Genomic DNA, 14,355 nt, shown 5'->3' on the forward strand with positions numbered 1-14,355 from the left:
AAGAAACCTGCTAACCTGGCCTAGGTATCACCGTTTGTTTGGATTCAGTGAAATGCTGCAATGGTATTGCACTAGTATTCTACCATACCCTGTACACCTAGCCACCAAAGTGTTCAGATTAGCACTTACAAAACGAGCTGTCACTTCTATTTATAGTAGGCTTTAGAATCTGGCATCTCTTGCCATAGCACCACTTTGATTTTTCCCCATTTTCAGTCTCTACAACATGGGCAATACTACGGTGTCGGTAACCTCTCTATAAGAGAAAAACGTTGCTTGTGCCGTATTTCCACTTTAGTTTATTTTTCTAAGAGTCTCTCTTCTCCTTTTCTCAGCAATCAGCTCCTGAATTCTTTGATTCCTTGTCTTTTCGTAAGGTATCCTCCTCTGTGTGATGATGTTGTGCTGTGACACTTCGTTATCCAGCCCGTCGATCTTGTAGGGAACGTCCACTGCATTGACCTCGGGGTGCTCCTCGGTCGTGTTGGAGGGGGGTGCTTGTGTTCTGGGAACAAGAGGAGGGCGGGTGGCAGGCTGCGTGGTGGACACTCCCGTGGGAGGGCTGAGGGTTGTCAGGAGCTCCTCCTCAATGTCATTGTTCTTCCTGAGGTTAGCATCGGTGACGTTGCCTCCCTCTGTTATGTTGCTGTACGTGTTGCAGGACTTGCAACAGAGCTTGTTGTAACCAGGAATGGAGCAGTAACGGGAGAGAACCTCCATGCGACAAAACATGGACTTGTCTCCTTGACAATGTTCTTCTGAAAGAGAAAAAGAAACAGCTTAAATAAAGAGCATCTTCGCATTAATCGGAAAAAGAAACACAGCTGAAGCTTTGGCAGAGGGCTTGGTATATAAAGTGGGATGGGGAACTGGCAATCTATAAGCAGAAGCAGGCTGAATAGTGAACCTAAACCCCAGCTCACTGGAAGGGATGCAAAAGCTGATCTGAACTCTCTGTACCAGCCCCATCCACCCTACAGACCATAACACTGAGTTTTGGCTTCATATTCTGCAGGTGGTACCCTGGAGACCACACAGCCACAATGACCTGCAGTCCTGCCTTGGCTTAGGGCTCAAAACACACCGAGGGGGTTGTGTTGTTACTAAAGCTACACTAAACCCCCAGGAAGTCATCAGGATTTATATTAAGAAGTCTTTGGTTTTCCCCTCTTCGCTCCTTTTAATAATTTCCTGCAGTCTAACAGCGACTAACCATGGTTAGGGGTAATTTATTTTTATCTGGACTATCTCAAGAAAGTCAAGTCTTAATTCTACGTGTATTGTGTAACTCTCAGAATTAATCTACCTTCCATTGAAGTGGTATTTTTGCCAGGTACCTCTGTTCTGAAAACAGCAGAGTTGCCTGAGCGTCTCCCTTGCTTGAGAGAAAAGTGGTGCATTTAGTGTAAGGCTTTTCTCCTCCTCCCAGAAGGGAGCTGATATTTTCAGAACAACAAACTCCAGTGAGATGGAGCAGAGCCAGTCCATTAATGGCTGGGAGACTCAATAACAAATCCTCATTTTTGTGTCATTGACTGGAAAACTCTAATAAAAGAGAAATCATGGTAATCGATAGGTTTTAAGCTGTTGAGAGCTGTTATAACAGTCTGCACTGTAATCACAGTGTTACAGCAGGTCCTGATCTTGCTGAAATACATGTGGCAAAACATAGGTGCTAAAGGTGAAGTGGTCACAAACTGTATTAATATCTGAGAAACAAAGAGAAGCCCACTCAGAGATTGCTCAAGCCCTTGTGATTTCTGCTCAGAGGAGGCAGAGGGCCATGTGAACTGGCAGCAGATGGATGGTGAGGGGTTAGCAGCCTCCTTGGCAAGCAAGCTACCTGTCCTCCGTCCTACGGACAGGCTCTACAGCTCCTGTGCCTCCAGGCTGAAGAGATGGAGCCAGGAGCTATCAGGAACTGCCGTGAAGGAAAAACCCCAACACGCAGCCCATACTGAAAGAAAGAGGAGTCAGGGGGTTGTAGGAGAGGGCTTGGGAGAAAGGCAGACTGACCAACACTTGGCATAATCAGTAGCAAACTATTTGCTCTGTGACCAGACAGAGATGAAATCACTTCTGCCTCTCTCCCTGCTCTTAGTAGATTTCCACCTACTCTTACAGTAAAGGATGAGTAACTCCAATTACTCGCCTTTATTTAGAGCACACCCGATGGCAGACAGCATGCTCAAGTCAGTGTGTTACTGGAGCTCTTATTTCACCACCCTGCTAGGAACACTGACTTACCCTGTCAGCAACCTTACAGCAAAGGAGAGAACCAGAGCAGACTCAGAGAAACCAAGTGAACTCAGAAAGTGTAGGTGTTGCCTCTTCACTCATCCTCCGTTAACAAAACAGGGCATTCGAGGTGTTTAATTGGCAAACATATCAGTCGAAAACAACCCAGGAACTGTTGCTGCTGCTTTCAAAGGCTCGTGCTGGCTGAGAAAGGTGGAAACACCTTCCTCGCCTTGTATTGATGCCCCCATTGTTGCATTTGTGGCAGAAAAGCAAAATTCTGGTTCCTATTTTCAAACGTGTCAATTCATTTTCATATTTTGCAAATGCTAAACTGAGAGAGATGCTTCTGGAAAGAGAGAACAACTCTGTCCTTAGGAACCTAAGAATAGCACCTTGGTGTTGGAGACATTTTAAAACCAGTTTTTAAGAGCTGGAACTGTTTCTTTCTGCATGCCCAACTCCATACAAAGGAATGCATGTGCCTCTACAGCTTTATGTATGTATTTTTACATATCACAGAGTCCCCTTTGAACACTTTGTGTTGTATGACCTTAACACAAGCTTCTCCAAATGGCTTGCCAAACAAAAGCCAACAGATATAATACTGAAAGGTAATTTCAACAAGGCAGGTCTGTTCTTGGCTTTTTAAGAGTCACTAAGAGCACCTTTAGAAAAATGCCTTTTTTTCCTATCAAAAATATGTAATGTCAAGCTTAAAAATGCATGAAAATAAAACTGCATTATGTAATATGTTTAGTGACATCTGATAAGTTATATAAATAAACTCTGTATTGTATGAATGCCAGAATGAAATTTTTATCCTCTATCCAAAGCAAAGTATCCAGATTTGCTGAACTTTTATTTATTTTTACTTGCAGTATGCATGACAGACTGGAAGTATATCTTCAAAACATCAGTAAGAAAAAAATAAATCAGTTTCACAGTCACTTTGGTACACATTAGTCTCATAAAAAAATATTGAAAAGCAAACTGAATTGGCACATCTTTAATATGTTAAATACATACAAAACACTAATAAAATATCCCTGATAAACCAAAGTGCATATAGACATAGTGCACAATGCCCAGATACCTTATTGCACCATTCTCTATAGCCACCCATCTCTTGAAACATCACTAAACATTGTCTATTTAAAGGTAACAGTCATGAATATATTTATACAGTTAAACACCAATTATTTTACATAACAGTATTCAGTGCCAGATACGTGTCTTTGCTTTTTCACCTTGTCATGTAAATTGTTAACATGTTTCAGGAAATTATCGCATTAACAGCAAAATTTAAATATGTGATCACATGATAATGACAAGTTTGAAGTGCTACACTGCTGGCAACCCAAAGGTTCAAAAATGCCACTTTTCCAAAGAACATGATCAATGCAATAAGGTAGTAATTTGCTCCAAGTCTGCAGTTTTAAAGTCGATACACTTGTACTATTGGTACTGACTGTCACAAACAGGTTTATGACATGTGAATTCCAAATCTTCAACACAAACACGGAAGGTGAAGCAAGAATGCCAGTTAAATTTCAGTAAGTCAGGTCACAATCCTGCCTTGATGAAGACATGGATATGCACTGTGCAAATTAACCTCACATTAAATTTACTGCCTTCTGATAGTTATCGTTCAAGTAAAAACACTCCTCATGAAGATTAACCCAAGGTACCAGTGTACTGTTTCTATTTAAAGCTGGATCTGGTAAATTAATGCCGTTTACATTTCAACATTAAGGCATTTTTCTAAAATTCTTCTCCTAAGCAAAACAAAAAAGCAATAAAAATTGAGGTAATTCTGTAGTAGTTCACACTGTTATGTTTGCCAGTTGACACAGCTATAGAGCACACACACACACACACATACAACCATAACAGTCAAGTCAGACATGCACATGGTGAAAAAAGACCAAAGATGGAATGAGTATAAACAGCTCCATGCTGAGCAGCTGGAGACATCGTAGGCGATGAAAACATCATATTGCCTCCACCAGGTTAAGAAAAATGCCACCACATGACCTTCAACATGGACCGTGCCCATTCTGCTCCGGTTTTGTTTCTAAAGCACGCAAAACTGGCCAAAAAACTGTGCAACAGGAAAAATGAACGCAGCTTTTCTCAAGGAAAAAGATTTCAAACCACCACCAGGGGTTTGGCGAGAGCAGACGGCGTGGTAGCAGCATGGAGAGCACTGACAGAGACTGAGCTTCTGCTTCCCCGTGAGCCCTCCAGGGGTTCCAAACAGAAACGTGAGGGTCAGGAATATAAAAATGAGCAGAGAGGTGAGTAAAGTGATGGCACCGCAACGGAAAATGGAATGGAAAAATTCTTTCACTCATCAGACTACCCTGTCAGTGAACTGAAACCAGAGAGCTATGAGATTTAGGGCTTTTAGATAAAGGAGAACTTTAGCACTACAAGGTGTCATTATTGTGATGTGATCACATTCACAATAAGTTCTCAGTTTTGCTATCAAACTGAACATCATGAACCAGTAAGAGCCTTTTTTCACCATCACCAAGCAACAAGCAAACCGATCCCAGCTCCCTTTCAGAGGACTGCAACATACCGTGGAGATCCAACTTCACACACCCAACACTTCAAGACCTCCGCCACCAGTGCTACGCAAGCTCCAGAGAAGAAAGACACCGAGCACCAAGTGCCTGGTGTGGAAAAAAGATTCAGCCCAAGATTTCATCTTGGCAAAGTCAAGGGAACTTTCCGCATAGAGAGAAGAAGAGAGCAAAAGGCAAAGTCCACATTCGATGTGGCATGCATTTAAGGGCAAAGGCAGAGTTATAAATGGGTCTTTTACTTGAAGATATTTTCTGGATGGGGTAGTCTGGATCAGGTCTTGACAGCCATTGTATCATGTAGGTTTTCTTTGAAGGATCAGAAACGTTTCCTTGAATAGAGGAAGAAAGAAAAAAAAAAAAAAGATTTAACACAACAAATGTCAGAATTAAGTAGCTGACCCATCAGAAATGATAAGCTAAGAGAGAAAGTAGGCTCTGATGGTGAAATAGCCTGGGGAAGGATCATGACCAGGCTGTGTAGTTTGGGGCAGAGGATGCTGTTTTGCCAGTTTGCTACGAGTTGTACCCAGTACTTGGCAGCCAGTACTGAAGCCAGCCCGAAGGCCAGCTCTCCAACAGGACTTCTCACAGCACCATTAAATATGGTCTAAGATGCAGTATAACTAGACTAGACTGGCTGTCTCTTTAAAATCTTTGTGTTGGAGACTGCAATTGACAGCTTGGTTCTAATTAATCAGGAATCAAAAGCTACCCTGGGAAATACATCGGGTATAAAAGAAAAATCTGAATTCCTTAATAATAGGAGTATGTAACATGAGCTCGCAAGCTTCAGCTGCAAACAACTGAAAAGCTAACAAGGAAAGAGGCATTAGTGTCCTGGGTTAAGTAGGACATTTATTATACCTTAAAAAGAATTGAGTTAGATAACCCCTGAAGATAACTTGTGCTTGACAGAATGGAAGAGAAGCCTGGAACTGTTTTTGGAGACGGGGAAAGCAAAGAGGCAACTTTGTACGTGACGCCCTTGATTAGCCACAACTCAGCAGCCTCTTGCCAGGCCCAGCACGTCTCAGGAGCACAGGGCTGGACTCGGGCAATGCTTCTCACCCAGGGGAGCTGTCGTCTGCTGGCCAGATCCATCCATCACTGCTGTGCTGAGGTCTGCCCCAGCCTCTCCTGCTGTCCTGGGGCAAGTGGTGCTCCCCGTTGTGAGAAGAGAACAACCACGTGCCCAAGAAGCCCACTGGCCATACAACAGCTCTGCATGAAAAGTCTGCTCAAAACTGAGGCTAAGGAGAACTGCCAACCCAGACAGATGCAGAATACAAATATAAATTCAATGAAGGCACTTCAAATAAATACAATCCACATAATTTTTTTTTTCAGCAAGTAGCACATACTAGAGGAGACAGGCACTTACTTGGACATGGAGGTAGTCTGCAAATCCTTACAGTCTCTGGTTTACTTTCTTTGCAAAGGCCAATAGCATTGTCCCTGGTCCGGCACAGGACTGGGCGATCCTGTGTGCCATTGCCACAGCTGACAGAACACTGAAAGGAGATGCACCAGTTAGACCCCCAGCCACCCTTTGGAAACAATGGATTAGAAATTTGGGGTTAGATTTTCGACCACTGCCCTTAACTGGAGCCGACATGGAACATTATTTGTACTGCAGAACCTAGAGTAATCTCTTGTAAATCATGTAAATCCCTTTACATGGAGGATGCTTGCACCTTTGAACCTCCACAAGTGTAGGTACCTAACTTCCTTCACAGTGTCTGAAGACTTTAAAGCCTTATTTATTTGAAAGAAATAAAACAGTGATAAAAGAATTAATTGCCCTTCTCTCAGCTTAAGTCAACAGGTAAATAATTGCAAGGAGAATAAAGAGCACGTAAAGTCAGCTTTCCAGATGCTGACATCTTAGGTGGGTGGCTCACAGGGCCTAGATCATCCAGCATCACTGCAGGATGGCTTTCCTGGCTGCTTCACTGGCACCATTTCTCCATCTAACTGACCTTCTGTGGCATTGGTAGCAGTGGAAGCAATATATCCTCTAAGTATTAGTTCATTGTGTCAACACATTTGAATAGAAAGCACAGAACAAACATCAAGACATTCTCCCCTGCATTAGAAGAAATGAGTAGTCTGAGACCTCCAGAAAGAGACTGACCTGTGACCAGGGGCCTGTTCTCCACTGTGCTGGGCAAAGCTCCCTGTTGCAAGGCCTCCTGCCTTCTGGGCGGTCGTTGTTGCAGTACTTGGTGTGAACAGAGCGATTGGTGTTGTCGTGCAGGGGCTGGATACACCGCACGGATCTCACTTGGTATCCTGTTTTCCCACAGCTCTTGCTGCAAGGCTCCCATTCTCCTGTAACCCATCTGGGTTAGTGAACAGAGAATAAGTTGAGCAAAGTTTTCTCACAACCATAACTCTTAAAAACAGGTTTAACAGGAGGCTAATACAAGTTCTGATATGGAAAAAAGAAGAAATGAAAAGCTCTAAGCGGTGATGTTGAGGGTTATTTGACTGCATCTCTGAAAAATTAGTAATAAGACCCTGATATTTCAAATTATTCTTTCTCGTTCTCTCTGAGATAAGCATTATTCTTACTTCGTGTCATTTGCTTTGATTTTAAGCTGGCCCTTCCAGGACTGCACCTAAAACATGGTAGTTTCTATGCCAAAAGCAGCCACCTAAAGGTGCTGCTGAGCTTCCCAGGTCTTGATGTATGAACTGTGCCTTGTCTCATAATGTAGCACATCCCCACAGCTGGTTCCCATAGGACTCAATCTAAAACATCTGGGCGAGAAATGCAGCTCCAGCTTGGCCCACCTCCAGATACTCCATGGGCCACATCCTTGGCCATGCCAGACAGCATCTGCTGAAGCACTGACAAACCCAGCTACACCAGCAGTACTGAACGTGCTGAGCTTGCGCAACCAGGGGTCCTCAGCATCAGAAATGTTTGGTTTGGGGGAAGGCAACACTGCACTGAAAATCAGAAGGTCTGAGTTCATAATGTGTTCATCAGTTTGGGCACTGAAAAATGAAACCTATGGTTTGTAACGTGGAGTAGTTGAAAACTTGGCTGATCATCCAAACTGGCTCAAGAATTACAGCTACAGATTGTAAGGAATTTGGGGAAAATCAATAAGGACGGGAGGAAATTTACGTAGACTACTGGAAACTTGGTTATAATCAAGTAAGTGAAGATATACAGCACCCTATAAATATTTATAGAATACAGAGATCTGCAAGAAGTAAATATTGTTCAATGTAAACAGTATTCATGGGATAAACTTAACCAATAAATATATATGGCCTGAAGAAATACCCTGAGTTTGAAGCGATTGTCCTAAAGTACTCATAAAATCCAGGGTTTAGAAATAGTCAAGAAATAGCATGGGCACAGGGCAGTGCACCAAGTGCTCGAGTTAAAGAGTAAAGTGGCAATTTCACCCAACTTTCTCTTTGTTGAAGCTACACAGCTGTGGAGGAAGGAGAGCTGTGGAGCACAAAGCCATGAATCCTGAGGTGATTTCTGAGACCCAACAGTGAAGCAGCAGCATATTAGTGTAGTGGGTGTCACAGAGCTTCAGAAAATCTCTTAAATAATTGCCTGTCCTATGTACAAGTGCAAAATGCTCCAATTCCATTCTATGGAAACAGAAGTGACTGAAACATTCAGGAATCTCGGTACAATTTGGGATCCTATTGAGTCTTTGTGGTACCTGAGTCCAATTATATTTGCAGCTGAAAGAAGAATACAATCCTTTCCAGAAAGCCTGAGATACAGTTAGGTCATTACTTCAGTCTTCCAAAAAATAAATGTTAAACTCTGACCCATGCTGAGTTTATGGGGCGCAGTTTCTTGTCTTTCTGTCTTTCAAATCTTTCTGGAAAGGAAGTTAGGAAATATTGTGTGGTATGTTCTACTTATTTGCTGTGCTTCCTGGAATCTAGACTTGGTCTCCAGAGATAAAAGCTGGGATCAACATGCTGCTTTCTCGTGGCAGTAGCAACACGAGGCATATATGAGTCCTACAGGTGGCAGAAATAACCTGATGCCAGTCAAAAAAAGCATCAGTAAAATGTGAATTAAAGTGTTTATACCACTTGACAATGCATAGCAAAGATGAAGGTACAACAGACGTTCCATGGTGTACAAGGGCAGTCAGAGAAATCTAACAGCTCAAATGTTTTTCTCTGTATATAAATGTCCAAAAGTATGCCATGAACTTTAGAAAGACTTGGATTTGACATTCATTTTCTTCTGTAGCACTCTGTAAATTTGTTCTTACATGGTTAATTCATACTGTGTAAAATCAACTGGTATAAATTGGATTTATGTCTATTTTTTATTACCTCAAGATGGCCTGAACACAAATGTCTGGATCAAGACAGCACTTCTTTTCTAATCCAACTTATTTCAGAAGTAATAGGAACCAGCAGTCCCAGAAATGGTACTTCTAGAAGCAGAGTATAGCATCACATCCTCACAGTCCTGGGTCTCTGTGGTGATGCACAGAGGTGGAGCTTAAGCCACCTGGTTTCGGGTGAGAAGTGCTGGCTGGGTACAGCCCCTGTGGAGCAGGGCTGGGATGCTTACATGGGCTGGGAGCACTCCTGGAGGTTGCACACCCTGCGGATGGGTTTGGGCTTTTGGATCAACTCGCAGTAACTCCGATGGACCATCTTGTGGTCGGTCTTCCTCCGGCAGCCGTATTTTGTGAACTGGTAGCCTGAAGAAAGACACTCCTCTTATTTTCTGTGTTATTTTCAGTAGGAGACCTTACACGGGGCTCAGGTTTCAAACAAACTGCACGTACACGGTCAAAGGCTGCAGCTGGAACTACAGGTGAGCACACTACAAAAAGAACTCTAAACTGCACTGAATAAACGCCTCTGTAGGTTTAGCACCTAGAACTGTTCATCCCCTTTATTTGTCACCACAGGCTATAATAAGAAAAACACCACCACCTAGCACTGCAAAAATGTTCTGCCAGCCTCCATAGCTGTGCTCTGGCACCACAATCTGACCATAAGCATCATGGTAAACATTTGTCCCCAAGAACAGGGTCTCCCATTGTGAGGTCCACGTCACAGGATGCAGATTCACTACGGGCTGCCCTGAGGCACCTTGAGGTTTGACACCCTTGCAGCTTGGAGACCCTCATCCAAATCTTGCACATTAGTACAATTTTTTTTCAGTTTTGGAAACATAAATAAGAAAAGAGCCACCCCAGAGCTGCCCCTAAAACCATTTAAATCAGATTTTTAAACTCCAGTCACTATTTATTTATTAACCTAAATAAAACCCTCCCATGCTCCTGGTCTCCCTAATGTCTTGTGGCAATGAAGTCCACACACACGGTGTTCATTCTTTCAGTTTTCACTTAACCCATTTTGAATGCTCTGTAGTTTTGTATTTACCTCCTCCACAAGGTTTTGAACACTGGGACCATTTCTTCAAAGCCCATTCATACGACACCGAGTCCTCTTCCAAAACATTGTTGTTATCTACATTCAAGGAATCTTCATGGATCATGTACTTATAGGTCAAAGATATCTTGGCACCACCATGAGGAATCACCTAGTAAACCAAGCACATGTAGAGAAAAAAGATATGAAGGACTGATACCAGAAGCTATGTGAGATGATGTGAAATCACAATCATCATGGCCCAGATATGAAAACATCTCCAGAGAGATTTAAACCTTTTAGCTGCACTCAACACATTTTTCTTTCCCTGATGAAAAAGGATGTCTATCCTTATGACAGAGTTTCTTAAGTGCATATTAAGAAAGACTGTTGTTGATTTAGACTGAATTTTCTTGCCAGCATTGGACTAACTTCACGACACTAAATTTTTTCCATAACCCATCATAAAGGAAGGAAGTGTTGTACTAAAATGATAATGGATAGTTTCATTAAGAGGCAAAGCAAATTCAAATACACAGATAACTGATGATAGAAGAAAATTGCTTATCTTTATGATAAAACACAAATATTCTTATGCTAATCCTAAGAATTCTGTGAAGCTTATTACTTAATCCTGACAGAACTATAAACTATTTAGAAAGAATTTTTGCTATCACTCTGCTCTAATACAAATGCAAAAAAAAAAAAGGAACTCAATGTGAACAAAGTACAAAATACTGGTCCATTGAAAACATAATATTTATTCTTCCTTTGACATTCAGCTAGTATAGAGCAACACATTACTGCTGCTTTCAGGGGGATTCTGGATTGACCCACCCCTACTCATTGTAGTCTACTGTTTGCTGGTTTGCAATGGAAGAATGCTCAGGTGGGTTTGGGAACTGCAGAACTGGCTGTGCCCTGACAAAGTGAGCCTGGAAGAACAAGGATCCTGCACCTGCCTTGTCAGGACACATCTTCAAAACACGGATAGGAGGAGGAGCTATTAGATCTATCTAATACAAAACATTTTAACCTCTTTCTACTGATGCTTATGTGTCAGATATGATAAGCAAGCTGGAGAGTCTCTACACAGTTGCCATTTGCTGGCCATGCACAGGAAATAATCAGAAGAGCTGGTTGCTCAACACACAACCCAGAGTTACAACAACTCTCGTGCAGAGCAAAGAATTAGGAGAAAGGAATTAAAATACTACTTCTATTGTCTTATAATCGAAGCAGATGCCATCTTGTAACTCACAAGAGGAATCTAAAATATATTCTAGCACATCATGGCTCAGTAACTCTGAGACTGTGTTCTGCTGAAGATGGTTCTCATTTGACTTACCAGAATAACTATCCCGTTACGCAGCGGCCCCATGGTCTGCACGGTTTCTCTGTCATCATCGTTCCGATATTCCCACTCCACACCCATGGCAATAAACACTTTAGAGTCTGGCACATAGTTGTCTTCACTCAGAATGTATTTCCCTGTTTCACGATTTTTAATTGCTAGGAGCAACATAAGAAAAGTGAATGAGAGAGGTTCGCTTCTCATCTCAAGGTTTGTTCTGCTCTTGGCCCAGAGGAAGAAGCAGCAAATTTTCCCTCTGTTCCCTCACAGGTTTGGGAAGACTTTTTCATGTCTTTCACTGAACAGCCAGTGCTTTCCTGCTCAGCCCCAGAAACATCAATTGTCCTTTTTTTTGCTTTTTCATAGCCTGCTTTGCCAGAGAAACGAGGGCAGTGCGACTGCACGGCGTGTGTCCGTCTGCCTGCTCCCGACTCATGACTTCTGAAGCCACTGGCCAAAGCTGAGCCAATCTGAGAGCTGGTGGGGGTCCCGTGGCTACTCAGCTCTTTCATACATTGTAAGGCAGTGCAGGGGGCTGTTATTGTTCCATGAGAGAAAGGCTACTGGGCTAACCCCCAGTGGGTGCCCATAGAGAGAGAGGCTACAGACTGTGCTAATTCTCCTGCTGAGATCCAGCCCTGCTTAAGCTCCTGCTGCTTTGCAGGCACCTGCCACTGCTCCCAGCACCCAGTTCCTCTGGTCCAGCTGTCAGTGCCCCGTCCTTCACCTCCAGAGACTTTGGCCACCTTTGTATGAGGACTCTTGGCTTTATCTTGAGGTGGAAAACTTGCTCTCCTTGTTAGAAGCAGCAGGGTCTGCTTGTTATTTAACCCCAGATTTTAACTCCCTTCTCTCTCTAGCAGCTTCCCAAGTATCCTGATCCACGGGGCAGAGATCTGATCTCCTGATCCTGCTGCACTGAGCAGCAAGGGAAGTGTTGACTGCCGAGGACTTGGGATGACTCACGATACAATTAGGAGGCCATTTGCTGTGAATCTACTTCCAATTAATAACAGCCTACTAGCCACTGCCTCGCATTGATTACAGGGCACTGGCAGGAGTGGATTTCAATTACTTTCTAAGCTGCAGGATTGATCGGGCAGCCTTGTGTCAATACTGTTAGCAATGGGGCAGAATTTGAAACAGATTTGGATGTAGCTGGGAAACAGCTGAGGATGGGAAGCACGTTATGAGAGATGCACACAAAGACAGTGCATTGCACCCCATAATATAATCCAGCTCCTCTCCCAGCAGCTTTCACAGACGCACATGCCAATGCAGGGATCTTCTGGCTTGGACACTGGGGAATGCAGCACAGGGAAATCAGACTGCCAAACAAGTTTCCTAATTTAACATACTTAAGGGAGGTACGTGGTGTGGGAGGATAATGGGTAAACAAACACATAAACACATTGTCAGGCTCCAGAGACAAAAATAGACAGAAAAAAATATTCTGACTGAAAATTTTCCTACTTGCATACATACCAAGATTGTGGCTGGTGGCGTCTGTTTCCTGTATAAGTAAATGTCTCGCACCAACAGGAATTTCAAACATCTTAATGTGCCCTTTAGTGCAGCATTTGAAAAGATAGTAACGGGTTAGTATGCCACAAACAGGAAAAGTCTGGCTTAGGTTTATAAATAAATCCCATTTTCTAAAAGCAGGGTGTATTACAGCAAGCCGAACCTAATCCAGCATCATTCCCATCCCTGCTTCTGTGCCAGGTGATGGAATATAACAGGGGCAAAGGGCTTCAGGTCAGAAGAATAATGCCTTAAGTATCATCAGCACACTTCACTTCAGACTAAAACAGGCTTTGAGCCCCACGTGCACCCACAGAGAGAGACCAGTGCAAGTCCTGTCTGACAGTGGGGGATGACAACGTATTATCACAGCTTGGAGAGAGCAGCTGGGTGACACCAGCAGTACAGACAAGCCCATAGCACTCCAACATGGAGCACTGAGGCCCTCTTCTATGCATCCACAGCCCTTGATATCAGCAGACATAACTGACCACAAAAGTCTTATTTTCAAATTCTAGACACTTCTCAAAGTGAAGTCCAGAGAGTTAATTGGAATTATTTGATCGCTCTGGTACTTTCCATGAAAAAGAAGCAATGACACAAAAAACCCCCCCCTGAATTCCCCAGGACAAAACATTGAATGCACTGACCTTGTTTCTTTGGTACTCTTGAAAATGTTCCTTTTACCACTTTGCAGTGGGAATTATCTCCTCCACAAACACCACACTTATCTTCCTGCTTCGTGGAACCTATGACCCTGTCGCACCCAACTTTCTGTGCACAAAAGAGAAAACCAGTCACTCTTATCTATCCACACTACAATTCAAATGAGCCTTCATGTCAGATATCAAAACACAGATTTCTGCTTCAGCAAAGCAGCACAAATTTTAATATTTTCCAGATTATATTTTTATATTTTGCTTCACAGTGGTCCTCTTACTGAAGGAAAGCAGCCTGCTTAAGGAAAAACTCTTAAGCCTCAGCATATCTTAAAGCAGATGCTTAAATTCCAGGAGAATCAAGGCATCTATGTGAGGATAAGCACCTCCACCAGTGCTTTGCTAAGTCAGAGCCTCTAATTCCATTGAAAGACGACCTTAGGGCAGATCCCAACTTAGAGGAACTGTCATTGATTTTTTAAAAATAGCATGATCAAACACAGAGAATGCACATCAGCTGTATCTCAACACTGCTTTCCTTGAAAGCTGCTGCATGTTCCTATTTCATTGTACATTCTACTCCCACTAAACATCAGCAGGA

The 14,355-nt window shown here is 42.9% G+C and overlaps 1 protein-coding gene across 1 annotated transcript in view; it reads right to left on the reverse strand.

Moving 5' to 3' along the window:
* Nucleotides 1-294: 294 nt before the first annotated feature.
* Nucleotides 295-14,355, reverse strand: part of ADAMTS2 (ADAM metallopeptidase with thrombospondin type 1 motif, 2) — a gene marked incomplete at its 5' end in the record, with an annotated part of 55,612 nt that continues 41,551 nt past the window's right edge. The window contains 9 exons of the mRNA XM_008948056.1: nt 295-758; nt 5,072-5,161; nt 6,214-6,343; nt 6,967-7,174; nt 9,406-9,538; nt 10,230-10,389; nt 11,566-11,729; nt 13,057-13,137; nt 13,746-13,869. Of these exons, the coding sequence (XP_008946304.1) occupies nt 295-758; nt 5,072-5,161; nt 6,214-6,343; nt 6,967-7,174; nt 9,406-9,538; nt 10,230-10,389; nt 11,566-11,729; nt 13,057-13,137; nt 13,746-13,869 (1,554 nt within the window). The remainder of the gene's footprint in view (nt 759-5,071; nt 5,162-6,213; nt 6,344-6,966; nt 7,175-9,405; nt 9,539-10,229; nt 10,390-11,565; nt 11,730-13,056; nt 13,138-13,745; nt 13,870-14,355) is intronic.

This window comes from Merops nubicus, unplaced genomic scaffold, assembly GCF_000691845.1.
Source record: "Merops nubicus isolate BGI_N331 unplaced genomic scaffold, ASM69184v1 scaffold5569, whole genome shotgun sequence".
Classification (NCBI taxonomy): Eukaryota; Metazoa; Chordata; class Aves; order Coraciiformes; family Meropidae; genus Merops; species Merops nubicus.